Below are 18520 nucleotides of genomic sequence, written 5' to 3'. Positions count from 1 at the left end.
TAAAGGAGAAATATGACTACACCGGTACCAGCTTCACGGAACCCGGCATCACAAAATGTATGCTGCCAGCCACAGACATGCATCTGCCCTCCTGCTGCTAGACGAAACTCCGGCAGGGGAAGCTGGACAATAGGTTACCTGTCCAGGGAGGTGTGACCACCTCCCAGACAGGCTCTAGTGTATTGGGGCTGGGTGGGTGCACTCCAAGAGTGCTTTGATGTCTGCACTGGGGGCACATTTGGTGTCCCTGTGCATAGCCCAGCTCATACCGGTTGCAGGGGCACTCAGCCCCTGCTCTGGCGAGAAACTGGACAAAGGACATGGGTGTAGCCACCCCTCTGTCCTTACCCTCCCATAGATGGGTCCCCAGAGTTTGTCCCACCCCTTCCTTGGGTATAAAGTAGGAACCCCTGACTACAGGACTTTAGATTTACCTTGATAAAACTCTGCTACAGAATCCCAGAACTTCAACTATCTACACTTCGTTGGATGACCGAAAAATCTCACTTGGAGTAAAGGAATTACTCCCCTGCAAGGCAGGCACCAAAGACGCATCTGTCCGGTATACAACTACTCAGCTCCTGAAGGACTCTGAAGCCTTAGCAAAACAGGAGGCGTTGTTCCAAGGTTCCCGAGGCCGATCTGTGCTCTCAGCAAACCTGTGACCCAAAGCCCTCGTGGGAACCGTGCAACCCAAACCCCTGGACACAGTGCACATTTGCAGCAGCATATGCTTCTTGGCGATCCCTGAGGCTGTGCTTTGGGCTACTTTTAGCCCAGACCCCGAGCAGTGATTCCACCGAAGATTACTGGCCTACATTCCACGAGTGACCCGTGGACTGGTATTTAGTGATTCCTCTCGAGGTCCCTTCGCAATCCCTTGTCCGTCGACTTGTGGGTCCCTGAGAAGGGTACTGTAACTTTCAGCGGGCTTACCTGGTTTCTCCAGACGTGCCCGGACTCTCCAGCGCTTGGGGAGTCACCAGGACATTGCTGGTCAACACCGAAGCCTTTCTACTCTCACCGCGTGGGTTGCTGTTGCCAAGGCTCGTTGGTCTCTGATCCGGACACCGACCACCCAGCACTCGACATCCTTCATGGGATAGCTCGTCTGTGGACTCTGATCAACATTTCCTGGTCCCTGTGGCAGTGGAGTCTAGCTTCACCTCATCGCACCTGAAACACCCGACATTGGTGGGCATTGGTCTAAAGGGCCCCTGGTCACCCTGAAGTGACCCAGACTCTGTCCCCTCTGCTTTCACAGCTCTGATCCAGGCTTGGATCACACTGGACACTTTTCCTTTCAACGACAGCGGCACTTTGCGGCAATTCGCCATTGAAAACCGTGAAGATATCCGACACCATTTGACACCTATGCACCCGTCTTCCGTGGGTGAGGTAACACGAGTACTCCAGTGCTCACATGGGTGCTGGCCTTAGACCTTCTAAGTCTAAAAGGGTTTGCTCCAAGTCCTCTCCGAAGTTTCCTTAATCTTTAAAATTCCAACTGTGCCTTTTCCATAGGATTGTATGGAGCTTGCGGCTGTGTTCTCACACTGAACCGCGTCCCCCGTGGGTACCCTGTGTCACTACCTTGGGTGGTTCCTTGAGGTCCCAGCAATTCTACTTGCTCTAGGCACTGTGTCTGGTCAAGTCATGGTTCTTATACCACTTTCTTAATATATGGTTTGGGTCTCCCTCTGGGGCCCATTGTATAGTGTGCTATTTACTTACGTTCTAGTGTGTTGATATTGTGTATCTTGCTCTCTAATCTCATAAAGATGTAAGTTGAGAGTGTTTAGTAATAAATACATATATTTTATATATACCTTCTGTGGTTTTCCTTTCATTTGGTCATTCAAGAGGTTATAATCTGGTAAACCAAGCTGCTTTACACTCCTTTAAGACTTAACCTGAAGGCAGCTCTCCATAGCTACCACTAGGATAGCTTTCAATAAAGGTTGTCTTAAACCTATTCATCAATAAGGGTTGTTTGGACTGGTGCAAGGTGCCCACTATAACTAGTGGACAACATATACCAGGCCAACTTCTCACAAAGATGACCACTTATGTGTCTAGATGCAAAATAACGGCCACCTTGGAAGTATGCAAAATAATGAGTGATGGTGGCCACTCTTTGTTAGTGGTTTTACAAGTTCTTGTGACACAATTCTAGAACCCTTGGCAAACAAATACAATAACCAAACAATAATTTGCAAGCAAAACAGATTGTCTTTGCCACTATTTGTTTTTCCCTAGGAGCAACTGTAGCGGGTATTTATGCGGGCGGTCTGAGCTCTTATATTCAAATTCCTTAACTTAAGGGCGAAACCAAACCGTAGGGAAAATGTTGTCGTGTGGTACATACAACTAGCACACCACTAACTTTTTTATGGGTTAATTTTGTGTAATAATGCCATTTAAATATGTTGGTTGTAATTACTCCAATCGAACCAGTTCAAAACTGGTATTACATGATTCTTTTTTTATTTGCTGCTTCTCCATTCATGTATGTTAATTGTGCAATAGAGCCCATGCTCCATTGTTTTCATCATGGAATCTTTTTTCTTTATGAATATTCATGAGGTTAGGTCTGCCTAACTGTGGTAATAAATTAGGACCTTCAGAGTAGAGCACTCAAGACATATCCATGAACACTCAACATGTGCCTAGGCTACTGTAGTTAATCTTGCTATTGCAAAAAAATACACCTTGTATATCCCTAACGCGTCTTGAATCTGCTGTAGCAAGGTATATTTTCTGTGTCTTTAAAGGCATTCAATGAGCCTTCTATAGGAAATGGAAGTGTCTATTTTTTGACCTTACATTGTGAGACACCATATGGTAAAAAGCCAATACTATATTTATTTCTTGCTCATCAAACCCCTACCAAGGTCAGATAGCACTTGTCTCTTAGCTCTCTGGTTAGTTTTAAAGGTATGTTATCGTCCACTTGAGGTTAAACCATTTCTTTTCTGTGTGTGCTGCATGCTATAACCATGACTTCTTATGCTACCCTTTTTTCCGTTTAGGAATTTCGTAAGAACTTGAAGGGTGTAAATGGAGGTAACGACTTTGATCAAGACATGTTAGAGGATATCTACCAAGCAATCAAGTGAGTTTGTAATGTTATTATTGAGATGAAGAAATCACAAATGTAAAATTGTGCCTTACCTACTGTATTTTCATGTAAGTAGGTTGGAGCCATTGGTACTTCTCCATTACATAAAGGGACTATTGGGTCAATGCCCATCGCCAGCAATAGTGGTGCATAACTTTCTTTAGTGCATCCTCTGTAATGGATACTTGCTCCTCATTGTTCTTTAAGGCAACTGTAACCTAGGCATCACACTTCTTCTGGTATAGTAATACTTCAGCACGGGGACTCGTGGGTGAAACCCAGCGTCTCACAGAAAGTGAATTATCTGAACCATCTAAGCTGCATGTGAGACTGTGCCTCTGGTTATTTTCCTGTTCCCTAACAGAGGCAGGATCCAGAGATGTTTTTATCCTCTGGCATTTTTTTCGGTGGATTGGGTCCTTTGATTGCTTTCAAACATTGTTTTTAAACAGTTTGTTTTCTTAGGTAAACAGCTGCCTTTAAAAATTCAATTAGGTAAATAATCAATGAGTGCTTGCAGTGGAGCTGCCATTCCAAATCAACTGGAGGTGGGTGTAGCTGATGAGGTACAAAGGGCATAGACCACCGCAATACTAGACCCGGGGAAGATTCTGGGAGATGGTGCAGGGGGATGTTGGCGTTGCTGTGGGGTATAACTGCGTTAAGCTATCCCTCGTACGGGTGGCTACATACCGCCTCCGCTGTCCATTGGCGCTGCATGCAGTCTGTGCAAACAGAATGCCTCCAGGCTCGGATGGTGACGCTTGTAAGTGGACTCTTAGCCATATCTACAATGTTTGAACTCTCTCCACACAGTTTGCTGGTCTGCAGTGCTTAGACAGTGGTAGTCTGGTCAGGACGGCAGGACGAGAGCTCTCTGGCGAGTCTGGGAAGAGCAACCTCTATTGCAGTGCCCTATGTGGTCATCAAAGCTGTCTTACTTCATCTTTTAAAAGGAGGTGCTGTGGGCGTGTCCAAGATGGCACCCGTGCGGTAGCAAAGCTACGGCGCTCCGCTACGCTGGATTGCATTTTAGCGATCCCCGGGGTAGTGCCTGCCCCAAACTCACGGCAGGGCTGGCTGAAAGTGTGCAGAGCAGGCTCACGCAACCGGTGACATCGGCGGTTGCTGCTCGGTCTGCCTTGAGCTATTACAGTGATCTAGCGCTGGCGGGATGGCAACAAAATGGCTTCCGCATAAGTGCCAGATCCACAGCAAGCAGGCAAACTGCGGACCGATTGGGGCTGCGACGGCGATTGAGGCTGTGCGAGTGGGCCTTCTTTTCAGAGCGAAGGCCAGATAGCAGACCTGACTATGGGGAAGAGCAGTACCTCAAGCGAGCTAGGGAGCAAAGGGCTCCACAGGATTGGCAGTGACTGCTACAGGAGAAGGTGGTACGCTGAATGACTTTGCATCATTGGGCAGCGAGCCGATCCCTATCCATCAGCATTTCAACCCAGCGAACACACTGTGATAGCAGGTGAGCGGAGGCGCCTGGGGGCATTGGTGGACCATACCGGAGTGCGGGAAGACGGCCAGCCAGCCAGTGAAGAGCTAAGATGGCGACCGTTTGATTTTCGAGGCCGTGAAGATCAGGAGTGATATATGACTGCGCCCCTGGGTCCGGTAGAGCTACGCTGTGGTGGTCGCGCGGTAGGACCCTGACGAGAGAGGGTCTGACGAGCAGGGGCACGGTAGGTGTAGCGGGGCTGACGGCGTGCGGTCAAATTAGTGCAACAACCTTGGTGGGCCTTACCATTCGTACTTGCAGCCTAATGCCCTCTGCCCACAGCGTCTGAAGCGTGAAGAGCCCTGGTGGATGGCCCACAGAGCCAAACCGTGACAAGCTACATCGAGTGCAGCAGCAAAGGGCGCTGGTACAGAGAACTCGGGCCTACAGAGCTACTGGTAGCATAACTGAGAATTGACATACAGGCCTTACCGAGTCCTGAATGGTGGGAGTCGCGTAGGGGCCCCCGAGCATCTGTGACCGCGTTTTTTTTATTAAGCGTGGGAGGACTGACATTGAGGGACTGGATCTTCATCTTTGGGAGGTTGCCAGGCATTGCCACCTCAGTTGACATCTACTGATCTGGGATCTCTTAGAGCATGGTCTTTATGGTACCACCCTCATCACCACCATGAACACCTCTAGGTCAAAGAAGGGCGTTGCTATCATCAAAGATCTCCTGGTTAATGGGGCCACCAAAAAAGCTGGGAATGTCGTTCTCCCTGGATGCGGGTGGAGCGAGCTCACAGGCGCGACAGGAGGCGTATGAGGAGGCCCCAATCACAAGGGACTTCATGGAGGCACTCTTCAGCACTTTGCGGGACGATATAGCAGCCCTCCGAGCAGAAGTGCCCACTGAAATTAAAGCTCTGCACCATTACATTGGGGAATTAGAGCAGATTGTGGACTCAGTAGAATGCGCCGCCGACTCCAGAGAGGAAGAGTTGGCAGAATGCAGCAGAGAGATCTTGGAACTTAAGGATCGTAATGCTGACCTCAACCTGCACCTGGAGGACTTGGAAAACAGGTCATGCAGATCAAACATCCGAATGAAAGGGGTTCCTTTGCAAGCAGATGCTGGTTCCCTGGTGGACTACGTTCTGCGCCTCTATGACACATAGTCCCAGCCTTTGGTTGGGAAGGAACTCCTGGACCAGACGCATAGGGTGGGTCATCCTTCCGCCTCACCAGGTGCGGCGCAAGACATCCTGACATGTCTTCACAACTATAAACAAAAGGAGCTAATTATGGCAGCTATTCGGGACCAACCACGTGTCCTCTTTGAGGGCACTAAAGTTCGCTTGTACCAGGACTCGTCGGGCATTACACTCCAGAGACGACGGGCAATGAGACCTGTGACCACATTTCTGAGGGACAAAGGAGTGCGGTACAGGTGGAGACATCCATTCCGGCTTGTCTTCATGTGGCAGGAAGAGGCACGAGTGACAGGCACACTCTCTGAGGCAGCGGGCATTCTGGGAAAAGAACTCGATCAGGACTCTTCCCCCCAACGAGCAAGCACACAACTATCAGCCCTGGAATCCTGAAAACGACGACGCATAAAGAACCTTCCTCTGTCACAAAATACCAGGACCACGAAAACCGAAAGCATCAAGGAACGCACAGCTTTGCTGCACAGCTTTTTGAGCACTACCAATCTCCGGAATGAGACATAGAATAATGGCAAGCCGCTCAGACCTCGACATCAGTGGAAGGGGGGCGTGTGGCTCCTCCCGGGGCCTAAGTGTATTTTCATCATATCTAACCAGTTGAGGCGGGGGCCATGAACGCCTATTCCTCTTTACACCTCCCGTGGGCGACCAACAACATGGACCCTCACTACAAAATTGCAAGTTGTGCACCAAGTGGTGCTTTTGTTTTACTTCCTGTTCTTGTTGTCATGTTCACTTAATGTTTCTAAGGTCTACACTTAATCAGACTGGCACACTCCATGTATGGGTTTGGGGGTAAGGGTAATGAAGGAGTTGCTGGGGGCTCTCATAGCGGCTCGACCCTCTTTGAACCATGGTGCGAGCAATTAGCTTGAATGTAAGGGGTCTCAATTCACCAGTCAAAAGAATAGCAATCCTTAATCAGCTTAGGGCAGCCCAATGTGATCTATGTCTCCTACAGGAGAGACACCTTTTGAAACAGGATTGCCTCAGGATGTGCTTGAGATGATTTGATCGTCAGCACTGGTCCTCTGGCCACAGGAAAAAGGCGGGGTTCGCGTTTGGCTGCTTTTATGTACAATTAGAAAAGGCGGAAGGGACACCCCCAGACATTTGCTCGCGTATCTGACCATGCCCCGGTCCAGTTAGACTTGCTCCTCCCGACAACACATCAGACCAACAAAACGTGGCGTCTTAATCCTAGTTATTTTTTGATGCCATGGTAAAGGAAGTGAAGAAGGCCATACTAGACTACCTATCTGTCAACAACACACCAGAAACCGCGATAACGACGCTTTGGGAGGCTCTCAAACCAGTCGTTAGAGGCACATATATCGCAATTGCGGCCAAACTTAATAATGAACGAGCTTCGAAGCTCGCTGCGCTAGAAGCTAGTGTGAAAGAACTGGAAGACGAACATCGACGGGTAGGCTCACATAAAAATGGACGGCAACTAAATATAGTGCGGAAACAGCATAGAGCGCTGGATATGGACACGGCTGCGTATGCTTTGCGAAGGCAACAGAAGTATTATGCGGGGGAAACAAGGTGGGTAAGCTGCTGGCACACCGATTGAGGGTGCAGGTGCATTCTGGGGATGTACAGGGCATCATAGATGGCGGCGGACATCATCTTGCGAGGGATGAGGCTATAGCAGCAGAGTTTGGCTGCTTTTATGCACAATTAGAAAAGGCGGAAGGGACACCCCCAGACATTTTCTCACCGTACATCACGCAGGCCCAAATAACAAAGCTGCTGACCGCCTACGCTGAGCAGTTGGAGAAAGACATAACTGAAAGGGAGATACTGGACACAATTGGTCGACTGCAATTGGAAAAAGCGCCAGGGCAAGATGGGTTCATAGCCGCCTTTTACAAGCAGTATGCGTTGCTTTTATCCCCAATTCTAGTTAGTCTATATAAGTTAGTGTCTCTGGGGAGCTCAAGGAATTAATGCACATGGCAATAATCATGGTGCTACCAAAGCCAGGGAAAGATCACCATCACTGCTCATCATTCACCCCCATATCACTCCTGAACGTAGATGCCAAGATTTTTACGGAGATTTTAGCAGGGCGATTGGGTAGACCAATGCTGGGGTTGATCGCGCCTGATCAATCTGGCTTTATACCAGGTCGCACCTGCGGTGATAATACTAAACGGGGTCCCCTTGTCGATCGGCGCGGTCTGCTCCGGTTGCGGTGAGGACTCAGGCCAGATTCTGAATTGGAGCTCTGGAGCTCGACTTTCTTTCACCCGCAGTGGCGCCGCAGCTGATTCTTTACCAACAGGTTCGCTGCTGCCCGACCCTCTTCACCTTTGGCAGGGGTGGACGCATGTCGCCTTTCCGATGCCTCTGACGGGCCGCTCTTGTTGTGGTTCTTTACTGCTGGAGATCATTAGCGCCGTCAGGCTGTTCTCTGTGGTTGTCTGGCGGCTGCCATCTTAGGGTCAGACACTCCAGCCACACGGTTGCCTAAGTGCAATTGCTTCTCTTTTTATCGTCCTGCTATGGCTCTGCTCGTCGCTGGTTCGGTCTGTGGACTCTGCATAAGCCCCCTGGTCAATTCTGAAGCCCGTACGCGGCAGATGGATGGCGATTGTTGGGCCCGTGTGCAAAGCCAAAGAGAAACACGTCCACCATTGTGGCTGGTTTAGCCACTCCCCTGTGAATCATCTGATATTTGATGGAAAGTTTGTCACATTTGTGGACCTTCAACACAAATTCCACCTGGAGTCAGCACAAATTCTTGGATACCAATAACTGAAATTAAACCTGCTCCAGAGAATGGGTAGCGATCCCAAGAGACTCATTGACTGTACTCTTCATTGGTATCTAACCACATATGCACGCATAAGAGACTTATCTCAGGCCTCTATGAAACTCAATTGATCTTTATACTCAAAATCTTCCACAAGCCACCTTTATACCTCAATAAAGCCACATCTTTCAGACTCTGGATGAGACGGACTGGATCGATGTCCTGTATTCACAGAACAAGTACCTGCGGGAAGCAAGCCTGAAATGTAGTTATTTCGAAATTCTCCATGACTGGCACTGGTCATCTCTCTAACCTAACAGAGCGAAACTGACTGCCTGTTCCAGTTGCTGGTGTTGTGCCAATATCAACAGGGCACTGTCTACAAAAAGTGTACAAAAAAGTGATGGGTGGTAGGCTTCAATCAATCTCAGCCACTAGGAATTAGTTGGCCAGCATCCCAATCCATTGTTATTTCGCACACCATGTCACCTCAGTTTGGACCTAGCTATATACAAATCAGTCATGACCCTACTCCAGTTGAAACAGTTCAGCCTGAACTTCTAAGCCTGGTCCTCCTGAACCAGAACACAGGCAAATCGGGACTGGCTTCATCCTATTTAGGGGCTCATCAACCGGGTACAATCTTGTTTCAGTGACATGGTGTGCACTGGAACTATCAGAAGGAAAAGCTGCTTACCTTCGGTAATATTATTTCTGGTGGATGCTCTATCCACCTGCAGATCCCTCACTTTTCCTGCATGACAGATGGTCACAAAGTACCATTGCTAAAAAGTTCCAACTTAGAATGTCACTCTTCACCTTCTCAAATAGATACCGTTCTCATCCTGTTAGCATTGCAGGGTGCATAATAAATGAATGGAAAACTGACATCAGATTCATCGGATGAGCCCCTTATGGCCCTAGTGATGTCACAAAGTTCTCTTTTTGGTACCAGCACAGAATCAGTGTAGGAAAGTAGGATCTGCTTTCATGGTTACCCCCACTATCTGCTGGTGTTAGTTTGTTTTTTGGACTGATCTGACTGGGATCCTGCTAATCAGGACCCCAGTCATTGTGCTACCTCCCTAAATTTGACATAGTAAGTGTTTTTGTAGCTCCACATTTGGTTACTGGTGTACCTCTATAAGTCCCTACTATATGGTACTAAGTTTCCCCCGGCATAGGTACTCCAGGGGTCTCCCATCGGCAGCAGCATATATTATGCCTCTCATGAGAGACCACTCAAACTGTGACTACAGGCATGCAATTGCAGCCTGTGTATGCTGGTGCTAGCAGCACTTATAACAGATGTACGTTTTTCTTATATCTGAAGTCACCACACTTACAACCTAGGTCACCCCTAAGGCAGGTCTTCCAATCCTACAGGCAGTGCCCTGGGTTATAAGTGTGTGGATGCCCTGCATGAGCAGGACACACCTACAAACCCAAGATTCGATTCTTCAGGCTATGTAAGTGCGGTCACCCATTTTGATACATATAGTGGCCATTCATCATTACGGGATGGCTAGCTATATAGTGGCTGTGCTGAACCTGGGCATGTTTTGTATTAAATGTGTTGGAATCATACCCCCACACTGTTACCAATGTTGGAGGTATGATTCCATGTGCCTGGGGGGGCTCCTCCGGGAACCCCCCAGTACTCCTGGTAACAGCCTTCCAATGTCAGCCAGCAAGCTAGTGCTGCTGCAGACTGCAGACACGATTCTGCCCTCCTGCTGCTGAGCTTGGGCAGGGAAGGAAAAACAATAGGTTACTCAAGTATTGGAACTTTCATAAATTCACATGCTTGAATCATTCTCCGACGTCGAAGATGGGAGTCCCCAGTACATAAAAATAGCAATGTAAAGCTATTACAAACTAGAAACCAGTCCTAGGCCTATCCCAGTTTTGTAACATATCCACCTTATTCTAAAAGAGACCAAATAAAATCAACAACCAATCAGATCAGCTCCACCCTTTAGAACCCTTCTGAAAGAACCTCAGACCTTCAGATTTTCTACCCCACGTTGTGCTAGGGAGTCTCCACTGAGCTCTACTCAGTTATTCCTTATTCTAATACTATTGAGAACATTCTTCCGCTTTATATTTTCCAGACTGCTCTACTATCGTGCTCTGTTTTTTATTCATTATGGCAGACAAGGATATAAAAGGCCATTTTAGAGCTTGTGCCACCTGCTCTAAAAAGAGGCTTTATGCGGATGACCCTCATAAAGATTGCATGTACTGCTTGTATCCTGACCACAAAGACAAGGACAGCAAGGTATGTCATACCTTTTCTACTAAAACCATGAGGGATCGTGAGGGACTTCTCCCTACCTGGCTCCAGAAGCTAAAATCCAGGAGAGATCCAGTCTCTAGTAACGACAGTGATGAGGCCTCATCTGCTTCGTCTTCTAGAAGATCTGAAAAAAGAGGAAGATCTGACCCTACTTCTTAAGAGGAGTGCCCTCAAAAAGTCTCTAAAAAGATCTCCCATGGGTCTGACAGGCTCAGTCCAACTAAAGCTCCTCACTGAGGTGAAAAGGAGAGGAAAGGAGTGAGGAAGTTAAGCTCTGTTCCTCCTTCTTCCTCTCCTGACAGAAGAAACGTGTTACAAAAAAAACCTCCTCTGTACCTTTTGAGGAAAAACAGGCAAACAAGTTACCACCTTCAACGAAGCAGTCCACCACACAGTCGACGAAGAAACCCTCATCGACATCATAGACGAGTAGTGACACGGGCCAGTCTCCTCAGCTTTCATGAGTTCAAATGACGGTATAGTTGCCGAGAGCTACTCCGGCATCGACAGCCACGGTTCCGCCTTCATCAACGACGGTGACGACGTAGGCTATGACGGCAGCGACGAAGCTATCAATGTCTATAGTGTCAACAACGACAAAGATGAAGGCGACCACGAAAACTATGACGGCGGCGGCCATGATGTGGACAGCTACGGCATCGACGGGATGACGACGGTATTGACGACGGCACTGGCAATGTTGATGGCAATATCAGCATCGTCGAAGGGAGTGAAAATTTCCGGAGAAAAGATCAGGAAGCGTCAGAGCTACATGTCAAGTGCTAGGAGGACAATTCGGAAGAAGGATATGAAGGGGAGCAGGACTATGATCCTCCCCAGGACTACGATAGGGAATATCAAGGGGAGGTAGTCTGTATGCCATCCTCCTTGATTTCGGACTTACAGTATATGCTGTTTGTGAGAAGGTACTGAAAATTTACCACGTGGCTACATGACCCGGTAATTTATCTGGAAGTCGTTCCGGGTTTGTCCGTCCTCCTACGCGGAATGAGAGAGAATTTAAAATAATCATAAAGCCCCTCAAAAGCTTCAAAATAAAACACGATCGGAAAGGCAAAACAAATAATCCTTCTTGATTCTTTATCGACTCATGAATTTAAAGACCCTAGTGCCCTGACCAGAACAATTTTGAACACAAGTGGATTACACAACCACATTACTAACAAGAGCGGCTCCTGCCCTAATCTGAACAATATTGGATATAAGTGGCTTCGATAAATACAACAGTAATAAGAGTGGCAGTCACTGCGTGAAACATAATTCGAAGCACAGAAACCAATTTTGGCACCACACAGTCGTTTTTTAAGAAAGGATTTATCCAGCCCTGATGAGAGTCCGGTAATTCATAAAACCAGGACTCGAAACGTGTCGGCTATGACATAAGTGGCAATTAAGTCCTTGAACACTTAGAGTATTGAAATCACTTATTCTCTGAGTATAGGAGTGCTTTGAGTTGTTTAATTTGTTTACAACCATATGAAATTGATTATATATATATAGCAACTGTTTTGTGACAAATTAATTGTTATTTTATTGTTGTGTATTGTATTTATATATCTGAAAGAGACACGTTAGTATTAGATTCCTTACCTTAGAATATCCCCAGGCGTCAGACTGGATCCGGAAATTTTTGCGTAGCAGTACCCTTGCGCGTCGGTAGGCGTCGTCTGCGGCTCCGCGTCCGTCGTCGGCGTCGTGGGCGCCGTGATGACGTCGTTGGAGTACTTAGACGCCGCCTCCGCGTGCTAACGTCAGTTCTTCTTCTTTTTTCTGCGCCAGCAAGCGCAGATCTGGAAAAAGCAGTAACCCTAGTCTTTTTTGACTAACCCTTTTTGATCATTTTTGATCCTTTTTTCGAGTCTTCGACTCCAACGGTGCCGTAGGGATGCCCGGGTTTAAGCACTGCGATGATTGCGACCGCCTGATGTCGGCCACGGATCCTCACCGCGTGTGTTTATCTTGTCTCGGCGTCGACCACGATGACAAGGCCTGCTCCGACTGCCGGGCCCTCTCTTCGAAGGCCAGACGGGAGCGGTCCCGCAGGCGGCTCGAACTCCGGCAGTCGGCCCCGCGCCGCGAGAGGTCCCGATCCCATGGGAGGTCGAGGGACAGGTCGCGGGCTCGGAGCCACCACAGTTCCGAGGGTAGGCCGCACTCCTCCGGGTCGAAGTCGTCGTCAGGTAAGCGGCACAAGAAGGCCAAGCGGCATCATCGCTCCTCGGACTGTGGAAAAGTAAATTTTGCCATGTTCTGTGTCCCTACGAGTCTTCCATCTTATGTTATGTGTGCATGATTAAATATGCATATGTATCCCCCATGTTTGATTAAAGACGCAATTACAGTTGTGTCCATTACTAGTATGCCAGTTTCCAGTTCTCGTGAAAGCTACGAGTATCAGGCCTATGTAAAGTTACGTGGCCACGTTTCTCAGTGTGCACGTTATTTCATTGTAAAGTCCCCGTTTCTAGGCCTCAAAAGGGCCCGGACACCAGATTCAGCTCCTGTCTCCTGAAGCCCTCGCTGAGGAGCGATACAGCCCCCACCTGTATCCCTGACCCTTCACTTACTTCCTGCCTCACAGTGCCCGGTTCAGCCTGGCTCTGCCTCTGAGTCTGCCAAGAGTATGTTATGATCCTAGTTATCAGTCCAGCCCTCCTTCTCTGCATTCTTAAAGCTACTGAATCGCATCAATAGTTACCGTCATAGTCTAGCCTTTACGTCTCCATGTTAGAGAAATACTGTATTAATGATCATTTAATATTCTTCATCACGCACTACATATAGAATAATGCATGCTCCAGTCTTAGAGTCTGTTCGCCTTTACCCCGATAACTTTTGGATTCTATCAACATGTTCTCTAAACATCAGATACTAGATACTGCTTAGGTACATGTCGCCCTGACTCTCCAGACTTCAGTCTCTGCTCCTAGCACAAGAGTTCGTAGCCCCCAGCTTCTCCTAGTAACACATCATTGCCAGCTTGCGCGCACCATCAGGTTAGAGGTCCCGGCTCCTTAGGTAGCCCCCTCCATGTTTCCGCCCCATTCATGACATATTCTGCTACGTTTGCATCACCTGTCTATGTATACGCCCTGTTACACCCACTTTCACCCTTATCTTTCGCGACTGCTACGCGTCACACCCTTTGCTCCACCCACTGCTCCGCCTATCATATGTACTGTAATGCAACTGTTTTACTATATATGCTTGTGTATTGTTATTAAATGCTAGCGCGCTCATCCCAGATCCAGCCCCGGCAGCTGCCGGGCCCTGCCATCCTATTCCTGTGCAGGTTGTCCTGTTCCGGTCCTTATGCTGTATTAAACCTGCAAAACTCCTACTACCTCGAATCTTGACTCTTATTTATTGAGCTATCTGTTATTGCTATGCCTAGTCAAACCTAGATCCGGTATTATTTATTTATATACCACATAATGGCGCCCGAACAGGGACTTGCCCTTTCCCCACGCGCCGGTGAAGCCACGCGTGCCCCCTGACCCTCTGCAGCCGTGACGGAACCATACCGTGCACGTGCAGATATTTCTGCTTCAAGTATCCCTCAGGCCCACGGAGGAGACGGAGGTGGCGGTCCAGCATCCAGACGAGGCGGTGGAGGAACGCGGCGAGTCCCGACCAGAGCCCAAGCCGAGAGTCCAAGGTCCGAGGTATCCGGAGGCCCACCTGTAACAGAAGTCTGAAGTTCGTCCGTCCGGCGTCGAAGCAGTCCAGTCCAGTCCGAGGCCTTCCGTTCTTGCTGCCCGGTGAGTACCGTTGCTGGGGTAGTATCTAGACAGGGTCAATCTAATTGACTCTGGTCCGTGGGGTTTTGGTGGTACACATATCCAAAACGAAGTGTCCACTTCGGTGGATGCGGGTCCTGACGTGTCTCTTTATGAGACCGGTAAGTTTAGTACTGTTTTAGCAGTGCATCTAGTTCCTGTTCTAGTCAGTTCTGTTCTCGAGAAAATTCATGTGTTCTGTTTTCCGTATTCCAGGTAGTATTCTGTTCGAACTGTTATTCTGAATGTTATTCATGTATTTTAATGTCGTGGTATGAGTGTGAAGTAATTATCGTGTATCGTATTGTGTTGTGTCCAGATTATAGTTCAGTCATGCCGCTCTTTTCAAAACTGCGTCAGTTAAAAACCAGAAAAGGTCTGCTAGAAGCAGCAGTTCCTGTTCCGCCTAGGGACAGTCCAGGTCATTTCATGTATCAGAAGCATGGCATAAGCGCCATATTGTATCTAGATTTATGGGTAGAGTATACCAAAGGTTTGGAAGAAAAGTATAGATGGCCCGTATCAGGTACGTGGGATGCCGAGTGCATCATGAGAGTAGAAGAGGCATTATGGAAAAAGAAAGCCAGACAGTCACAGAAAGATGCCATTGAGTTATGGCGCAAAGAATCTCATAAAAGAACCGAAAAAGAAATCAGAAAGTCTGAATTAAGTAGAGAATCCTTAGAGCGAGCACAAGAAAAAGAATTAATCGAGATAGGTGAACGAATTAAAACCGAACAGTCAGACAGACAGAGGCATGCCCTTATTAAGGGTATGTATCCTCTTCTTGCCGAGGGCTTGCCAAAAGCGACCCCGGAGGCATCCAGTAATTTCCCGCCACCATTAGTTCCGCTCAAGCTACGTCACAAACCGACCGCAGCTGATATTTTCATTTCGTCCTATTTGGACGACACAGTCCCAGAATATGCAAATCCCGCTCCGCCAGTCCCTGTAAATCAGGCACTTCCCGCTCCTCCAGACACCGGAGTACCTGTTACGGTACCCCCGGTCCAGCCCGCCATACAAGTCCAGCCTGCATTTCCATTTCCCACTCTGCCAGGACGAAGAGCATCAGTAGACGACTCTAGTTTAGGGGCCGCAGGGGGAGGTCCTCCAGGAACCCCGCCGCCACACAAGCGTTTAACGTTAGCCGAATTACATGCACAAGCGTCACAGCGTACGCCCAGATATCAGTCTGTTGCAGAAATAAGAAAAGCCCTTACCGAATGTGGCTATGATCCAGTCCCAGGCGAGGATAATATGGTTTTATATTCATTACGCGTGAGAAAGGTGACCGAGTATCTAGTCACCCTACCAGATATGAAAGAAGATCTAGACAGAATATATCGTTTCATCCGTACAGGGAATGATCCAGAAAGTATTAGTGACGTCATGTGCCAAAGAAAAGTTGAAGTCCAGCTCATGCTATTAAAGTTTCTGATTAATTGTTTAATACGAGAACAAGATTATCCGACCAAAGATCGAGCCGAAATGAAAGTCCTGACAAGGTGGAGTGATAATATAGCCGAGGGTAAGCATAAGACCATCAGTAGTATAGAGAATATGTACAAGAAGATTCGTAAAGAAATAATAAGGATACATGAACAACGCAAAGAAACACGAGTAAGCGAGAAAGAAAGTAACTCTGATACTGAAGAGGTAGAGGACGAGAATCCCGACAGAATAGCGTATGTAGGAAAATCTAGATTTCCAGATCGCCATTTACGTCTAGAATACAAGCCAGTTTTTCACCATCCAGCATCAGAACAAGGTTCTCTAGAACAAGTATTTCAAGCTACCGATCACATTCTGAAATCACGAATCGGTTATAGCGAGTTAAGTACCATGCATGAACAAGAACTAGTCCGATCAGCAGTCCGATGGATTACTGATTCTACCACTTTTCCAGACGGAATAGTGGCACAAATGTTTCTGAAAATGCCCCCAGCCGAGCAACGACTGGCGGGTATGTATATGATCCAGCACCTCATTACATTGTATGAGGATCAACATTCTGATCCAGGTCCGTTACACGATGTCCTGAACGAGTTACTCCAGTACAAATGGAAAGGTTTAGGTACCGATTTGATTAGTGTCATTCTAGAACAGCGCCACAAATACAGAACGTTTCTGAACCCACATTTTGTTCATGTCTCACCCCCAGAAAGTAAACCCTTTTACATAGACAGACAGAATCCGTTACGAGAAGTACATCCAATTAAGACAGACGGTGGTGAAATGCAACGAGTGTTTGTTTACACCCCGATCACAAAGATGGAACTCTTAGAGATGAAAAAGTTAATTCCCTGTCATGATAAAGATCCAGCAGGGTTCCACCGAGAATTAAAAGACATGCTCCGTATGGGAGAATACACGTATCCAGATATCATTAAAATGTTAAGTCTTGTTGCCCGCAGGGGTATATGAGAAACTCAAAGAAAAAGAATGGGAGGTGGGAGAGAAAAAGATCGATTGGGCAGTTCTAGAAGCCGAAGATAAGGCACGAGTACCAGGTACCGGTCTTGGAGATAAATGTAAAGAATTACCAGAATTATTAATACAAGTTTTGCCTAGATTATTGACAACTAGAAAAGAAGACTGGGATGCAATCTCAGCCTGTAAACAGAAACAAGATGAAGATATTAGTGATTATTATTCCAGATTTGAGAAATGTTTTAGCATCAACAGTGGCCTCAAGACAAGTAGTGAATCATACCCTCATCTTTTTGTTACTAAATTAGTCGAGAATTCAAGTCCACAAATTAAAAAACGAGTTTTGAAAGTCGAAAGTACCTGGCAAGCTAATACCCCGTCCCAAATGTTACAGATGCTTCAATACCACCAGAATAGAATCAGAGAAGAGCAAGATCACGAGAGAAAACGTATGAAAGACACGAAAATGAAAGTACTAGTTGCACAATCTGTTCCTCAAGACAGTCAGAAGAGGGGACCAAATCAAGCCAGTCATCCTGCAGCTCCCGTTAAAGGGAACTGCAATTATTGTAAACAGCCAGGTCATTTTATAAACGAGTGTGCAGTTCTGAAACACAACATAGCTACCGGTAAGACTAAAGAAAGACCACGTCCGCCTAGACAAGAACAAGTTACACAGACTCCTCAGTCACAGAATGCACCACAGACAGTTACAGCACCGCAGCCTATCGCTGCAACACAGCATGTTACACAGCAGATGTACCAGTATGCACAGTCCGAGTATCCAGAGTATCAACCGTATTCATGAAACAGCCTAGAGAGGGAGGTAGGCTTGCCTCTCATCGAGGTACCTGTAGATCAAGAAGGTCCCTATGTTCACAGTCAAGTATTAGGGAAAGACAGAAAGTTTCTGATTGATACAGGGGCAAGTAGGACCACTATAAGTCACGCCGAAGTTCCAGGGGCTCCGCTCTCAGGCTCTAGAAATGTTTCCCTTGGATTTTCAGGAAAGCCTATTGTAAATGAAATATCAAAGCCAGTTACTCTAGAAGTAGGTCCATTGTCCCGCACTACTGATCTGTTACTTACGAAGTCATGTCCAGAGAATTTGTTAGGCATTAAAACACTGAAAGAGTTAGGTGCAGTTATATGCTGCTCCCCAGAGGGAATACGATTGTTCCTACGCGACTTCAAGGGTCACTATGTATTACGAGATTTTGATCCCAGATTGTCAAATGTTCCGCAGCATCTATGGGCGCAAGGTCCAACTGATGTTGGTTTTATGCAAATCACACCCCATCGTGTGACTCTCAAGCCAGGTGTAGTGTTACCACGAATAAGACAGTACAGATTGCCACCAGAGACTGTAGCAGCCTTATCCAAAATTATTGACGAGCTCATGGCTCAGGGAGTAGTTGTAGAAA

The 18520-nt window shown here is 47.3% G+C and overlaps 1 protein-coding gene across 4 annotated transcripts in view; it reads left to right on the top strand.

The window, feature by feature from the left end:
* The window catches only part of GBF1 (golgi brefeldin A resistant guanine nucleotide exchange factor 1), a 2365494-nt gene that overhangs the window by 1256489 nt on the left and 1090485 nt on the right, over positions 1-18520 (top strand). For all 4 annotated transcript variants that reach the window (XM_078643218.1, XM_078643217.1, XM_078643220.1 and 1 more), the window contains exon 21: positions 3033-3115. In XM_078643218.1, the coding sequence (XP_078499344.1) occupies positions 3033-3115 (83 nt within the window). The remainder of the gene's footprint in view (positions 1-3032; positions 3116-18520) is intronic.

Source organism: Lissotriton helveticus, chromosome 5_1, assembly GCF_964261635.1.
Source record: "Lissotriton helveticus chromosome 5_1, aLisHel1.1, whole genome shotgun sequence".
Taxonomy (NCBI): domain Eukaryota; kingdom Metazoa; phylum Chordata; class Amphibia; order Caudata; family Salamandridae; genus Lissotriton; species Lissotriton helveticus.
This window is presented reverse-complemented; position numbering and strand designations above follow the sequence as displayed.